Source organism: Corvus brachyrhynchos, unplaced genomic scaffold (genome assembly GCF_000691975.1).
Source record: "Corvus brachyrhynchos isolate BGI_N302 unplaced genomic scaffold, ASM69197v1 scaffold376, whole genome shotgun sequence".
NCBI lineage: Eukaryota > Metazoa > Chordata > Aves > Passeriformes > Corvidae > Corvus > Corvus brachyrhynchos.
In genome coordinates, this window is record NW_008238966.1 from 1,173,076 (window position 1) to 1,190,409 (window position 17,334).

Genomic DNA, 17,334 nt, shown 5'->3' on the forward strand with positions numbered 1-17,334 from the left:
CTATTTCTCTGCTAATCCTGGCATCATCTTGTGTGCTTCCTGCAGATGTGAATGAATGTGAAGCTGAACCCTGCAAGAATGGTGGAATCTGTACAGATCTTGTTGCCAACTATTCCTGTGAATGTCCAGGTGAATTTATGGGAAGGAACTGCCAACAGAGTAAGTACAGCATGGTTTTAAAACTTGATTTTTTAATATAAAAAATTTATTCTGGCTGGGGTTTCATCTCACCAAATATCCTGTCTGCAACAGTAATTGCTACCAGATATCAACAAATGTAGAAACAGGGAAAAAATATCTGTTATTTGCTCTAACATGTCTCTAGCCTCTGAAATTTGGACCAGTGGTTTGGGGGGAAGTCATTAATAGAATCAGTAGTCAGTAATGGATCTGTCCTGGGAACAACCTCAAAGGATTTTTACAATAACATTTACTATGGATGCACCGTAAAGGTTTGATTCCTAAAGTTGCTACTACAGATGAGTTCTTCATGTATGATAGACTAGGTAATCTTGAAGACCAAAAATAATAAAAATAGAATAAACTGCTTTGGCACAAAATGCAATATACCTTAACAGTTAGATATTAGAGACTCTTGGGTTTAAAATACTGTAAAGATGAAAGCTTGTGTGTTTTAGTCAAACAAAAGATGCTAAAATGATGATATTGTGGAAAAAGCTAATATAGTTCCAAGATATAATACCTTAAAAAGAAACAGGAAAGTATTTGACAATTAACATTAGTAGTGTTAAGTATTACATTCAAAATACCTGAAATACTGAGCTACTCCATGTGCCAGTTTGGGCAAATTTGGAAATATATCCTCTGATAGAAGGCAGGTTACAACCACCTTCCCCCACCATTCATTCACACTCCACATTCAAGAAAGGGAATTTCTAGTGCAAGGAAAATCCTACGCTGTGTGGCAAAAAAAAAGTTGTTACAAGTCAAATACTAAATAAATGAAAACGTAACAAAGCTGAAAAATATGATTCTTCTTCCCGTGTTTACATTGTGGATGTATGGGGGAGAATAGAGAGGAAAACAGGATGGACAAATAACCACAAATATATCTTTAAAGTAGCTTCAGTAAATTTCCCAGATATATACACCGCAAGAAAAAAAAACCAAAATATTTGAGGCACCCAATATGATGTGTATGTAGTTCTAGAGAGAAATACCAGATTAAGATCTGCTTTGAGGAATTCACAGGTCTCTATGGCTACCTGAAAGTATTTATAGAAAACCCCCCTATCTATGAAAGTGTTTTCCAAAATTTGCTGGGGAAGCAATTAGTGCATTTCCTTATTAGGTGCAATTGAATGGTCATTTGGAAGTCTACCAGGAATCTCATCCATCTCTTCAGAGTTTATCCCCTCTGTATTTTGACTGCTCCGATAATAGATCAAATAAACCCAATCTCCTGTTTTGCTGGAAATGGGTTAGTCACAGCTACTATTTAAGTGATCACTGTGTTTTCTGAACCATCATCTGTTATTTTGTATTCCTTTTTTTTTTAATAGATGTATGTGTAGTGACATGCAAAAATAACTTCCTGTGTGAAGTTGCATATCTTATATATTAAACTGAATTAAGTTTTATGTATGTGTATATATAGGCATAGATATACATATTTCTATTTTTGAGAGCATATAACAGAAAGTATATATGTACAAAAAAATTTAAATTTTCCAGTTTATTGAAATAGTTAAAGAATTCTTCTGTTGAATTGCAAAATATGTTACCCACACTCTGTCTTTCTGGTTTGTATTTTGGAGGATTCATACTGACATAAATATAAATAGATATAGTTTACCATCTCTATAATTCTGCACTACACCATTTTCTATAGCTGGGCTTGTAAATACCCTTTTTTTTTTACCCATTAGAAGTTTGGTTATGTCATCACACTTAATTACGTAATTACAAGTAGTTATTACACATTCTAATTACACCATCAAAGTTTTACATATATTTACAGTAATCATATAATTAAATACTGTTATGCTAATTATGTAAATTACTGACTGCTGTCTCAGAATTACCTCACAAAGCTCAAAGATTCCTGAGTCACATCACAGAATATGTAAAATATCCTGGATCTAGAATAAAAAAATGCAAAAGTGCACCATGCAAGCTGCTTTTCCAGAATGCATTTTCTAATAGTTTATCTAGTTTGATATAACCCGAATACCACTGCTTTACAATAATAACTTGTCGTGTTACTCCTGTACTTTGTACCTAGGACAGTTTTTCCTAGATTTCCACCTACGTTCTCCCTCTTTTTTAATTCCACCATTTTATTTCACCACAATTAATTCCTCCTAGCTAATCTCCTAAAAACTTTCCTTTCATTTTATCTCATGTGGAGCACTTTTCAGGTGTGACACAACTGTTGTGCTACACCCAAGTCCTGAGAGCCTTGTGTGACACTCACCCCAAATCCTTCTGAGTAGTCCCAAGAGCCTCTGCAATAACTAAAATGACCTTTTAACCACAGTTGGAGCACCTTGACCATCCTCTGAGTCTGTTTCTGGCGTGGATGAGAATTGGAGTTGTTTATATTCAGTTTCTTTTTCTTTTTCTTTTTCTTTCTTTCTTTCTTTCTTTCTTTCTTTCTTTCTTTCTCTTTCTTTCTTTCTTTCTTTCTTTCTTTCTTTCTTTCTCTCTTTCTCTCTTTTTCTCTTCCTTCCTCTCTTTCTTCCTCTCTTTCTCTCTTATTAGCTATGGCTGCTTTTAGCAATTCAGGTATAAATGGTGTTTAAACCAGCTTCTTCTCCTTTCTGGGAAGCACAGGATGAGGCAAAATCAGGGTAAAGTGGAGTGTCACAGCACTGACGGCCTCAAAACATATTCAGCCATTCTGGAATGAGCTTATCAGCCTGTTAAGAGACACTTCAACAAACATCTGGTATTTACAGAATCTGCCTGCAGATGTTTAGCAAACACAGAACGGGAAGAAAACACCTTTCCCCATCTTCTGAATGCAAAATTTAAACTATATTAATTCCACATTACTTCCCAGATTTCTTAAGGCCTCAGCATTTCCTCGATGCAGCTGCATCTCCTTCTGTTCTTCCTCTCTCCGAACTGTTTTCTTGCTCCTGTGCTGAATTCCGGATATCAATTATGATCATGTCCATTACAGCTTTCCTTAGTCTTGGAGTCTCCATAAATAAAGTACTGCTTCCAAGACAGTTCCTCCTGGGGTTGGAGGGTTGGTTGTTTTTTTCTTTCATTTTGTGGACCACAGCATTCTCTTGCAGGCACTTTCATCAGTGTCAGGCTGCTTGCATTATTCAGTGCAGATCTGTACTGTTAAAATCCCCCATGAGCAGCGTGGGTAGTGAATTGTAGTAATATGTGAGCAGCTCCACAGGTGATTTTAGATCAGTTTCCCTTCCATTTAAGTATTTTTAATCAAACAGATGGTACCAGACAGTGGACACCTTACAATTCCACCACTGTGCATTTTGGAACTGTGTTTTGCTAATTGCGAAGAGTTGCTGCCATTAAAGCATATGGCAAATTTTCTCGTGTTTTTTTTCTTTAAAGATCTAGATCAGAATAGTCACTGTAAATATTTTTTTACATATGCTATGGCCCCTCCACCTCTCTTTCTGTGGATTCAACATGCCCGTATGTAGGAGAACTGCATTCAAAGCAAATGCACCAATTTGTTTGTCTAGCATGTCAGAAATCCTGCTAAGCAGTGTACTTCCACCTCGTTTTCATTGATTTCCACTGGTTTTGTGTGTTAGTACACAATTGCGTTTATATTGCTCTTGGTTGCCGCCATCCTACCTCTCTGTGGAAATCAAAGTGGCATTGTCTTTCCATTTACATGAAAATGCCCATTCTTTCAATGTCTTTTTTACTTAAAAAATTATCTGAAAATATGACAGATCTAGGCATAAAGAGATGTCCAAGACTTCTGATTACATACAGCCTTGTACTCCCAGACTAGACAGCTTCATCCAAAACACACTAATGCACTGGGATTTTAGAATTTTCCATCTCTCAAAATTATTCCCAGGGAATGACCCTGCAGCTTGATTTATAGCATGGGATAAATAACTTGTTTTACAGTGTCTTTTCTAACAGAGTCTTATTCCTTTTCATGCAATCTGTATTTCACTTGTGTCTTTTCAAGGCAGCATGTTGGGTCTTTTTGGCTTCAGGTACTTGTCCTTTGAACTCCTCTGCTTAATGCTCTCAGTCTTGGGTGAATTTTGAATATCTGTGTCACAGCTCCAGCTCTGACCAACCCTGGCTCAGCAGGGTTCAGGGTGCATGAAGCCTCCATGCTCAGGTTCAGAAAAACCCTGCTGAAAACAGATACAAAGGCATAAAAAGCACACAGACAAAACAAAACAATTTATGAAACGTTAAAAAGCTGTGCTTTCAGGGGGAAGATTTACATCTGATGAATGGTAAAGGAGATCCCATTATATATATATCTTATTTCCAGATTACTTGCTCAGGAACCATGGATTCAAGGCCTGAGATTCTTTACTCACCTCCAGCAAATATGTTGAGTCTTAAAGGCTGTAGTGAGCCACTGTGAAACCCTTCACCTGCCAGGAATCAACACAGGCTTGAGTTCCCTAAACTACTGTTTATCATAAAAATCTCTTTCAACGAGATTTAGGAGGGCCTAGTCTTTCCTACAGCTCAAAATATCACTTTGATTAATTCTGTGAATAATGCATTGTGGAGTTTGGGTTTGGTGGTTTTGAATGTCCGCCAGTTTCATGATCTCAAACACTGGTAAATATAAAGTCAGAAGTCACCGTTACACAAAGCTGGACAAATATACTAATGAAGGACTGGCAAGGGAGAAAAAAAGGAAGGTAATTAATAGAGCAGAACAGTTCTTTGATCCAGTGAACTTCACAGCCACATAGAGCTGGTGTGAAGGAATGGCAGGGGAAAGAGCCTGGCCCTGAAATCAAGGCTTAACACCAGTTAAAAAATATGAATCAGACTGTGGTCTAATCAAGAAAGTAGAAAATCTTTAATTAGTTTTTAAGGCAAAGAGAAGGGCTTATTTGATTTTTAATACTTTTCTTGCTTTGTTTCACTTCAGAGATCACAAAATTTAAAAGCCAGAGTTAGCTTATTCACCAAAGACACACTGCAGAAAAGGTCAGTAAATATGTACATTTCTGCTAGTCATTATTTCAATGACAAATTCAGGACTTCCATGGAAAAATTAAGGAAGTTTTATAAATGTGCATACATATATATGTGCACATGTAGATATATGTATACAAAATTACTAATCATAGAGAATTAATTTCTTGATGTCCTCAGGGTAGTTAATTTAACATTCACATGATATCCTTGTGGATTTATGGGGTTATGTGTGGTTAATCTCAGACAAAAGAAAGAATAGAAAAAATTTCGTGCCTAAAAGAATTTTATCCATTTAATATCAAGTTAATAGTAATATTGGATGTGTGAGCCCCCTGGATTACAGAAATATCTCAGAGCAGAAACATATCAGAAATACACCTTGAAAGTGCAGGAGGGAGAATTTTTACATGTCAAATGTGACTTTAGGCCATGTAATTCCACTCAACCTCAGTAATTTGTCCTTTTTTGAACATGTTATAAGAATAGAAGCAAAAATTATTTCAAAAGTTGAATTGTTACTTGAAAGAGAGGCTAACATCAGTAATAAGAATTCTGCTTTATGCACATTTGTAACTATTTCAGCTAGTCTTGAATGGAATACAGCTCTATATTTGCACTGGACAAAACCCGTCTTGAATCTCTTGCTGAAAATGATGAGTTATGCGGAATCTGCCCCATTCTGTGAATATTGTCTGCCAGGCATTTCTGCATAGTGCATTGGTATGAAAGTGCAAAGAGGCAGAAAATGTTATAGAAATGACAGAACACATTGTTAACATTGAAATGTTCTCCCAGGCATTTCAATGACCTAGTGAGAAACATTAATCAAACTCTAACATTTCTAACACTGAGCCTTCAAACAAAGCACACCCTGGCCCTTCCAGTGGAAACTTTCCCTGTCCAGGCCTCCCGTGCACAGCACAGAGGTGTTTGCAAAACTGGGCTCAGCAGATCAGAGCTATAGTTCTCCCTTTCAACACAAAAGGGAAATGAGCCTGATCTCTCTGTGTTTGATGTTGAAACAAAGTCCACAGCCCTGTGCTTTCGGGCACATTTTCATCCTGCTGCACTTGCACTGTGCAGCAACGTCTCTCTTTGAAAACTAATTTCTCAATATCTTATTTTGATTAGGCAGAGGAGGATTCAATCTTTACTGAGACACCTGACAGAAACTCATTGTAAAATACTCAGGCGAGTCCTGAAGGCTCAATAAGAATATTTCACGTGTAGTTTTTTCCTTACTCCATGAGTCATCAAGTGCAATAATACCTTTTGTGTGGTGTCAAAGCCCACAGTATTAACTGACCCCTATATTCAACCCTGTATTGTTGACTTTGGCTTGAACCACCTTGTTGGGCAACTTTCTTGCCACGTTTTCTTACTTAACCTCTGCTTTTCTAAAGGGTTTGTGTCATTCTTGACTCAGTTGCCCTCAGTAAAAAGAGGATGGACTCAGGGATTCCTTCTGCCTTTCTTCCTACTGAGGGAACAGTACTTTTCAGTAATACAGAATCCTAGACACTCACAAAAAGTAGAGGAGAAAAAATCCAAACTCGTCTTATAAATATGATCCACTGTTCCTTTGTTGGAAGAACTTTTATATGCATTTTTATCTGTGGCAAAGCCTATGACAATGAATATTTCAGTATTTCTAAGCCTTAAAAGAAAAATTACAGCACTCCATTATTCTCAAAGTAGCCCCTACAGCTCTTAAGTTCCTGGTCTGGTCAATAATGCACATTCTTTTTTTATGTCCTCACAGAAATGAAAAATAATTTGCAAGTAAGAAATTGGTACTATAAAAGAAATAAAAGCTGGATTGTAGATTGTTGAAGGAAGCTCAAAAGAAATCACGGATTATTATGACCAAAAAAAGCCCCTAAAAGCATGGAATGAAAGACCACTAATGATTATAAATGTATGAAAAGGGTGTATATTAAATATAAACATATAAGGGTATGTTAAATATATAAATTTACAGCTGCAGTCAGTTTAAAAAAGTTCCCAATAGCCAAGTCATAGGAACATTTTTTCTGTTTTAGGTAGCGGTCCAGTTGGAAAATAAGGCTTATTATATAAGATATTGGCTATTTCTTTCCAAATAGATTGATTGTGGAGGGTGGTTTTCCATAACAATTAGCCTGGTCTGGTCTGCTGCTACCCTTTGGTGGACACAGGAATCATAGATTTGAGTAAAATCATCTCCAGGGCTGTACAAACTCCTCGTAAAAAAACTGTCTAGAGCTCTGCAGTGTTTAACAAACTAGGCACAGGGTAGAAATACAAGTGAGCATGGCATAAACCTTGCAAAAGTTGGAGGTTTGGAAGTTGAGTTACATTTCGGAGTTTCATTTAAGTCTTGGAGCTCGAACCAAGCTGTGAAACATGAAAATCCATATGAACTAGAGAAAATAAAATGGAACAAAACACAGTTACACGAGCCCTAAATGAACTAAATCTCCATGCTCAGCACAGCTCTCCCACCTGCAGCTTTCAGCAAGAGAAGGAAATGTGGTATGTTCAGTGATCAGCTTCCCACCGAGGGAAGATTCACGGCTCCTGCTGCTCTGGACAGATGGAGAGTCCAGCACAGCCACAGTGCTGGGCACTGGTGCAGCCATGTGTGAGGTACCCTGGAGGGGATGCTGGGGGCTGGCAGAGATTCCAGTCCCCAACTGCCACCACCTCCATTTGTTGCATGCCATTAGATGATGCCAGGGCTTGCAAGGGGATGAGCCAACATGAAAGATTTGGTGGAGGCGCAATTGGGAGAGAGAAAGGCTTCATTTTCTTTCAGTCATGGTGATGACAAAGAGAGACTCAGAAGAGTGCAAGTGAGTTTTTGAAATGAAGGAGATTGAAAACTTTAAATGTTCACAACTGTGATAGAGTGCTTTCTAAGGAAAGCTGACAGAATTACTCTGAATTCGATTTTCCTTTGTACCGGTGACTGTTTTCTAGTATTTATGCTGAATGTAATTTGGCCAGCTCTTAGTTTGGTGTAGATAGAAATTTTCTTTACAAAAAATATCATGTAAAACTTTTAAAACTGAAGATCACATTAATATCCATTGCTGATCCAGCAAAATCTGGTAGACCCCACCCCTCAACCTGTTTTCCCTCCACTGGCAAATCTGTATACTTGACAGTAACATCACATGCCTTCACTGAATATCAGTTTCAACGTGTAGTTTGCAATATTATATTTATTGTTATTCAGATAATATCAATTCCCATTTATGCTCCTGTTATTGCTGAAACCTGATGCGATAATTACACTCTTCCTGCTTTTTATGCACTTCAATTTCACCCATCTGTGATGTGAGCTTTCATCGTAGATGTAGCGCAGAAAGTAAAAGTGTTGTGATTCACAACATCAAAGCTAGAGAAAGACAAATAATGCTGGGAAATTTACAACTCTGAAAGCAAACTTGAATCCTCATGTCCGCTCTCAGCAAATAGGATTATTTTTCTTTAGTAATTCTGAAAAATGTCCTTGTTCTTCTGGATAGGAGCTTCCACACAGGAAGATGAATATTAATTTTATTGTTATTACTGGAGCCTGTTCCTGTTATTTTTCTTACCTCTTGGTCCTTTCATGATATCTTTCACAATGCCTTTTTCCCTTCCATCAGGTGTGAATTTGAATGCGTGCTTGCTTTCATTCATTTTTAGACATAAGTAGTTTTATTTTTTCTTGATAAAAAAGGTCAGGTGGAAAATCCTCAAGAATTAAATTTCTTTCCCAAAGTGCACAGTGGAATCAGTTCAGCCTCATCTCTGCTGAAGGTGGTGTGGGTTTTCCACTGAGTCCTCTGCAGGTGAGATGGGGCACAGGTCCTTTAAAAACTGTGCTTTAGTCTTAGATATACAAATATATCTGCTGGAAGTAAAATGGTAGTTAATAATGGTGTGCAACGTGTTTGCCCCGTTTATGTAAGTTACATTTCTCTAGAATTGATTGCACATTGTTTTAAATATTGAAACGCTATTATTTAGGCTGTTTGTTATTAGTATTTGGTGTTGGAGAGTCCTAATTTCAGAGACTTTCCACACTTTAAAAAAAGTGGGATAGATGGAAAGCCTAAATTTTAGTCACCAGCTAGCCCAGTGACACCTGTGTCAACTTTGCTACAGCTGCAAAGTACAGGGAGAAGCAGACCCCAAGGAATTCACCAAGACAGGCTTCTGGGTAGGGAGTTTGGTCAATTAGTGGGAAAGAAAGGTGGGAGAAGGGCAATTTTTGTGAGCAGCAAAAGCTGCGCCTTCCCACAGTGCCCATGTATAAGAAATGTAAGGCAGACGAGTGTTTCCCTCTGGGAATGCTGAGAGGCCACCATCCTCCTCTATGACTGGAGAAGCAGCCTGAGGAAAAGCAGATTCCAGTCTCGGGTGTAACTGGCATTCTTGATGGAGCACGTTCAGAAGGCAGTGTAAGAGTCACAGACAAGAATTCCCAGTGTCCCGGGAGCTGGGGCGTGGATAATGTGATTCCAGATTTGATCAGACAGGGAAGGAATTTCCTTCTCTTTTGAGCAGACACTAGTCTTGTTCACTTAAACTTTACAGCTCCTGAAAGGCACATAAACCTCCAGCTCAAGCTGCCCCATTTCCAGTTCACTGTTATTCACGTTGTTGGATGCAAACGAGGATGCTGAAGAGACATCCTAGTCAAGTGCTCATGTTCCTTCCTTGCTGTGAGTTTTGCTGAGATTAGGTCTTCTTGCAAAAGACAAGACATTTTGGGAAACAAATTTCCCTGCTCTGTCAATTCCTGTTGCAGCTGAATTAGCAAAAGAGCACCCAGCATTGCAGTGCTTTGGTCCTTGTAAAGCCAAAGGGATTGGAAGTCACAAGAAATTTTACAAAGTGAGACTTAGACAAGAAAAACACTAAGAAGATTCTGGGGTCATATGAGATTTTTGCACTGGCAGTGAGGACATGGGATGAAGAAGATATTGGGAATTTAAACTGAGATGTTTAATTTTTTATTCTGGCATAACATTTTTTGATCAGTCCTTATGGTTATCTGATAGTTTAGTTTAGTGCTATTTCTACTTTGTTGAATCAAAAGAACCAAACCAAACAGCTTGGCACTGCAATTTTACCTTGTGCAACTTCATATGAAGTTTCTTAGTACAGATAGGGTCTCCTGGCTCACATTCAGACAGCAGGGTTTAATGAATCAAGGGAAATTACTGGAGTTACACCTATTTATGTATTGCTGACAGGTGATTTCCCATTTGCCTTTTGTTATAACATTTATGAATAGTTGTTTTTACATAGTTATTAGTGAAAGTTACAAAATCAACCTACGCCTCTTCAAACACCTTCAAAAAGCATTTTGTAAATTAGGTGAGGAGATTTTCTCCACTGTAAATTCAAATATTTATTTATACTTTAGTCTTGAAACAAAAATGCTAAATGATTTGGATTTTGCTGACTACATGATGTTACCTAAACACTAGAAATGTAAATGTCACAGTTATCTATTGTCTTCATTGACCATGTTTATTTTTATTTCAGGAAAGAGGATATTATTTCTTAGTTTTTCAGCTTGGAAATATAAACCTCTTCTTGGTAATCCCCTAACCAACTTTTTTTTTTTTCCTGTATAAAATTAAATTATTGGATAATTAGATTTCCTACAGAACACCAACTAAAGAGCCTATAAACAGCATTAAAAGGATATGCTATTGAAAAAGTAGCTTTTTAACATTTAGTTTCTATTCTAATGGAACTACTGTAGGTATGCATTATGCATGCAGAGTGTTTTCTTGGAGAGTTTATTTTTAAATACTCTGGTTACATGAATAAAAAAAAGGATTCTTAGCTAAATTTCACTACGATGTTAGTGGTAAATTTTTAAGGAATGTAAAAATCCTTCATATTACGTCCAGTAGTTCAACAATGGGTGGCTTAATGTTGTGTCTCTGGCTGTGGTAATGACAATCATAATTTAACAGGAATATTAAAAGTACACCCCTGGCCAGTCTCTTTAGTATCATCCTTGGACCTGCAGTGCCTGAATTTGTCCAATTTGTTTTTGAGCCCTTGGATGCTGCATCTTCTTGAAGGTTCCAGAAGATCACAACCCACTGTGCAAAGAACTATTACTGCAGGCCTGGGCCCTAGGTTATATCACCGTGTCCTGCAGCTATAGGGAGGAGGAGGAGAAGAAGATCCAGCAGGCAGGAATTGTGCAGCAAGATTGATCCATTTAATTATTTTACAAACTCTTTCATAGATTTTTTTCTTCATAGTCTAATTGGACAAAGGACCAGCCACCCCTTGGGGGTGATTGGCTAAAATCCTAAAACATCCATTGTCAAAATATTTTTCTACTATACCATAAACAAGACTTTTCAAGGTTGCAGGTGGCTTGGTTGTTTACATTCTCTGCTGCCTCTTCTGTGAGAGAGAAAAGTCTCTCACAGACTTAGAAAATAGCAAGAAAATCCTTGCTAGCAGCATTTTTGTATCTACAAGGAAAGATGTTCTTTTTAAACAGGCTAAGCTGATTTTGTGAATTTCAGTTACTGCTCCCTAATTTCAGTGATGTCGAAGTGATGAACGGCTCTGAATTAATCTCATCCATGTTTATGTAAAGTTGTGTCCCTCCTCATTCTGCTGCTCTCCAGCTTGAACAATCCTCTGCCCTTTGCAGCCGCAGTGGCCATTTCCACGTTCAACACAGTGCGGGCATATTTTAGGGATTTTGTTGTAGATGCAGTCTCTTCCATTTGTGTAGAATGAGGTTCATCTGTCACCCTTTTGACCACTTACTCAGTTTTCCATGCCCATGTAGAGCTGCTCATCATCAGAGGGGCATTTGATCCAGAGACCTCCAAATTGGACAGTTTCCCCATTCACATTTTCCTCCAGGTCACTGATGAGTAAAACTGATTACAGCACTGACTCTGGGGGGATGCCACTGATAACATTTTGTCCTGAAAAGACATTTTCTGTTCTTTAATTAGACTTCTGTCTACAGCAGGGCCATTTCCCCACTCCCTGGCAAGATCCTTTCATGTGGAACCTCACCAAGTGCCTTCTGAAAATCCAAGTGTGCTGTTTCCACTGTATTTCTCGTATCCTTATGCATACCATCTCTATTAAGAACTCCAACAAGTGAAGCAGAACTGCCATTTACTGGGGGAATATTGGCTCTTTTCCATACCTTTTCTTAGGTTCCTTAGGTGATCTTAATTACAGAACTATCAGTACACCTCTGTAGCCCCTAAATCTTTTTTTGGCCCAGTTCTTGAAAACACTATGCCATGAAATCACTTCACTGCTAGAAAAGAAAAAAAGCCTGAAAGACACTGAAAATCCTTTTTCTTCCATTTTTTTTTTAAATCTGTGAGTGCCTAGGAGTTGCCTAACTTTATTTTCAGTCTGTGTCCTCAGCATGGAGCTTGTAGAGCACATAAAGGCAGAAAGTTAATTTTATGACCTTATTATAAAAGTATGAAAGAGGGTTTGATAATGGCAGTGCATGGCAGTCACTCAGCAATAATGGCACTCTTAAGAAGTAGAAAGTAACATTCAATTTCTTTTTATTTGATTAGTTCTGATGGCCGTTGCTTATAGACATGAACCATGCTGGCCACTGTGGTAACAGAGTAATGCACTGCTTTTGGGGAGATGCTACATCAGCATAAAAAGCACTTAATCTCTTTCGACATATCAGCAAATAGGTGCAATTCTTCCCATTACTGTCTGAAAAGCTGTCTTCTGCTGCATGGAACATAACTAATCACTTCATTTTCATGTCACTTCCTGCAGACCTGAAGCTTAACACAGCATCCTTTGAAAAGTTTTGCTTGTCTGAAAGTGTCTGTGTGCTCGTTAGCTGCTGCTGATGCAAACTGGTGAAGATGTTGCCTTTGACGCGCATTATTTTATGCGAGGGCATAAAACAAGATTAATCATATCCTGCACCTCAGTGCTGCAGTACCACACTGTCTGCTAACATCCTTGGGAGTCACAATTCAGAAATCAGAGTAATAATAATTAAAATGTTAATTGGTCAAGAAAATCCATTTTGTTTTGTTTTAAATCTGTGGAGCAAACCTATGGAGATAAATGCCTTTTGTTAGTCAGATTTTAGAGGTGAATAGCTTTATAAAATCACCATATCCAGGAATGTGAAAATGTGCTGTTTCATTGTGTAGTTAGGAGTCACCTTGAAGTTACAAAGCCTGTGACTTTTTTTTATCTAGTAGTAGACAAAAAATCTGACACAATCACAGGCACTGCATGTTCTCCAAGCCTTCTGAAGTGCAAAAAAAAAAAAAAAAAGGTGTTTGTAAATTCTATTTTGCAATTTCATTTGCATTGTATTGACTAGAAAGAGGAACACATGATCTGCTCCCTTGTCCCAGTGGAAATGCTGATTAAATTCCTTCAATGGGAATGAAAGCATCAATTTAGTCTTGCCTGTAGGATGAGTCTTCAGAACAACAATTAACACGAGGCGTTACAACTGAGCTGCTCAATATCTCTCAGATCAGAACATGGGATTTGTGGAAAAAACACTTGAGCTACCAGGACTGAGCAAACAATTTGATCAGCTGCAGAATGATTGAAATACCAAGCAGCTAAAACGTGCAAAGCTGAGCTGCGTTGTGGTCACCAGTATTCTCCAAGCACCAGCCCATAAGATGAGACACTGAATACTGAAGCCCAAAGCAGCACCAACACACTGGAACTAGAGGTTTTTAGTTATTCGTAATGGTCTGATTAGCTAAACCACATTTATAGCTCACATGACTGTGGTATTACACCATCTCCTTTGGCCAATGGTGATTTTAAACTCATTTTAGAGGTCTGCAGAGTTTTAAAATTTAAAAAGTTAGTGTTCCATGCACAAGCTCTTGCACAATCTGGAATTGATTCCGAGTGAAAACCTGCCCCTGTGTGGGAGGGCTTAGGCTTTGCTTGCATTTAAAAGTGACGTTTTAAGAGAAGGCGTAAGAAGAAATAGCTGCTTGTGGTGGAAGAAGAAATACCTGTCACAAACTTGAGAGCAGATGAGATGGAAGTAAGGATGTGCCTGGCAAAAAACAACAGCAACAAAAAAAATTAAAAGATTTACAAAAGAGATAAAAAAGGAGGCAAATACGTTTCAAAAAAGGAGTATATAGGAATATACCTGCTGTGTCTGTGTAACCTCCAGCTGCACTGGTACACTGCTGTCAGTGCTGCTGGACCACTGAAGCCTAGCCATGAAACAATAAATGAGATAATGAGCTGCGATAGATGACTGTCCTTCACACAACATGTGCGATCTGCAAGAAGGACTGAAGTCAAACTGAATGTACAAAGCCAAACCAGTGCTTCAAATAACTTGATTGTAGCTCCTCTTCAGTCTGTCGTGGTGGGAGCTCACATATATGGTCTGCAGGCACATGCAAAGGCAGAAACTTCTGGTAAAATGAAAAGTCTCCTTGGGCCTCTACCTTCCCCTGGAAATGAAGATGTAATTCCTACAGTTATAACTTCTTCTGCTTTTTAAAATATGCTGATTATCCATACAGCTATCAGCAAAAAATTGATTTGGTATAGGAAAAGAAGCAGAATTTTTGTTTGTCAGCTGTCATTCTGAAAGGCTGGGACTCGGTGGAAGTTAAATACTTTCATATTTAAATTTATTTTTACAAATTGGAACTGCAAGCACATTATAAAATGGACAAAGCATACATATATCTATATATATATATATAAATATATAGTGTTCTGCTTATGACTCACTCCGAGGGGAGAAAAAGTGCTAATGAACAAATTATTTACTATTATTTCATGTAATGTGTAATTTAATGTGTAATACTGGATAAAGTCAAGTACTCAGGGACAAATCTTCATCCACTGTAAATCAGTAAAACTCCAAAATCAAGAGAACAACGTCAGATTGCTCCTACTTGGGAAGGAATCCTCTGGGCTGGTTTGATGCTAGGATTTTCCTGTCTGTCAGCATTGATTTGAAAACAACTGGGGTCACAAAGATTTGGAACCAGAACATCTCAGAAAGGATGAGGCTGGCAGGGCCAACTACTCCAGCCTCCCTCCTTGAGTAGGGACCTCTTGAGCCAGCTGCCCACGCCTGCGTCCACTCAGGCTTTTAGTGTCTTCAAAGATGGATCTCCACAGCCTCTTGTACAACCTGGTGCAGTGTTCGACCATTCCCACATTGAAAAACCCCAAACACTACCAAGAAAAACCCACCAAAAGCAAAAATATAACAACAATAACAAAAACACAACACTAAAAAAAATTAAAAAAAAAAAAAATACACCGAACAAACTAAAATCCCCCTCCATTTAAAAAGTAAGACCAACCCCATTTTGTCATGTTCAAATGGAATTTCTCATTTTGTAACTCGTTCCCATTACCTCTTGTCCTACTAATGGGATGACTCCTCGGTGTTTGTTCCCTCCCACCAGACATTTTTGCACATGGATAAGAACTCCCTGAGCCTTCCCTTCCTCAGGCTGAGCACTTCCAGCCCTGTCAGTGTCTCCTTGCAGGTCAGATGCTCCATTCCTTTAATGACCATGGCCCTGTGCAAGACTCACCCTGGTAAATCTTTGTCTTTGTAACAGTGGGGAGCTCAGCACTGGGCTCAGCACCCCAGATGTGTCTTCCCTCTGCTGAGGAGAGACATCCCCTGCCTTGACCTGCTGGAAATGCTCTGCCCAATGCTGTTTTTGTTGGCTATCTTTGCCATCTCGTGGTGAATTTCCCAACCAGGACCCACAGGTTCTCTCCTGCCACTTCCAAAGGCACATCAACCTTTTTGTGATCATGTTTGTCAAACAGAAAAACCAAAGTCTGGATTATTTTTATTATACTCATTTTTTTTTATTTTGCTCATCTCCTCCTCAGCATCTGTTTCTCAAAGACCTCTTTCTGTAAAGCCCAGGTATGTTAAATGCCTAGTTACTTCTAGCTTTGCAGGTAATAGATCATCCTTTATTTTCAAAGCAATATCTTTCCAGTGTTTTTAAAATTCATTGCATTCATTTAATTTTAGCCTCCTAAACCTAGGCACTAAGCTGCTCTAGGTTTGTTCTTGGTCAGTAGACACAGGAAAGCTAATTACATCTGTCTTGAATGCTTGCTTAATAGATGATGACATGATTAAAATTGTGGTTTAGAGTTGCCGGTTTCCTCCCACAGATGACAAGCAGAGCTTGAGCAGGTAGTCTGGGGTAGATAAGGAATTTTTAGGTGGCTGAAGCTGGGTTGCATGAATTACATTCTTTATGTTTGCTTTGTTTGGTTGGATATTTCTCTAAGCACTTCAGAATAATGTCCCTTTTATGGTTCAGTAGATGTTGATAAGGAAAAATAAGGGGATTTAAGGAAAAATAAGGGGATTTAAAAAAAAAAAAGGGGATATTAAAAAAATCTGGATGTAGAGATTTATGCTTAAAATACACCACAGAGTCACAAATAAAACATTTTACTGCACTGCTATACTAATAAATGAATTCTACTACTGCGTATATATAAAACCAGAATTTTTTGAACCTTCATTCTGATTTTTTTTTCTACCCTAATAAAAGTACACAACCTTTAAATTAATTCTGTCTTTTTAACAGGGCTTCAAACCCTGATCCTTAAAGTTGCTTTACATGAATATAAGGTTATATCTACACCAAATGGCTTCCGGGAGCAAGATCTAAATGAAGATATCTGAATTTTCAGTTATTAAAATGTTGGATGGGTTATAGAAGAAGATGGAAACAGCTTAGAGATCATAAGAAGGGCTGTTTCTGTGCAGCCAGATTTAAATTACTGTCATTTGCATGCCGTGTGTGTCCAGGACGGTGGATATAGCTCATATTTAGCATATCACCTCACCAGTATATTGTAGGATATTCCCATCCTTTTGCTTCTTTCCGAAGAAAATGTATCCCATTGTAATGCAGGATTCATATGAGTGCCAAAATGTAGTTTTTAAACTATTCCAATGAATACCTCTTGCAGCAATTTCAATGAACACATCTTGTAACAAGCCATGCTATCATTTCTAGGAGCAGTTGCTGTTCTGATGGACAGGGGGGAATAAAAACAATGCCAAACCACAAAAGGCAGAAAGAACATCTCTAGGCAGCAAAATAAGAATTGCTTCTTGAAAAGAATACATTTTTCTCCTGGCAAATGAATATGCTCGTTGTCAAGCCAGCT

At 38.1% G+C, this 17,334-nt stretch overlaps 1 protein-coding gene across 1 annotated transcript in view; it reads left to right on the forward strand.

Moving 5' to 3' along the window:
- Positions 1 to 17,334, forward strand: part of EDIL3 (EGF like repeats and discoidin domains 3) — a 178,120-nt gene that overhangs the window by 80,460 nt on the left and 80,326 nt on the right. The window contains exon 5 of the mRNA XM_017738674.1: positions 46 to 159. Coding sequence (XP_017594163.1) covers positions 46 to 159 — 114 coding nt within the window. The remainder of the gene's footprint in view (positions 1 to 45; positions 160 to 17,334) is intronic.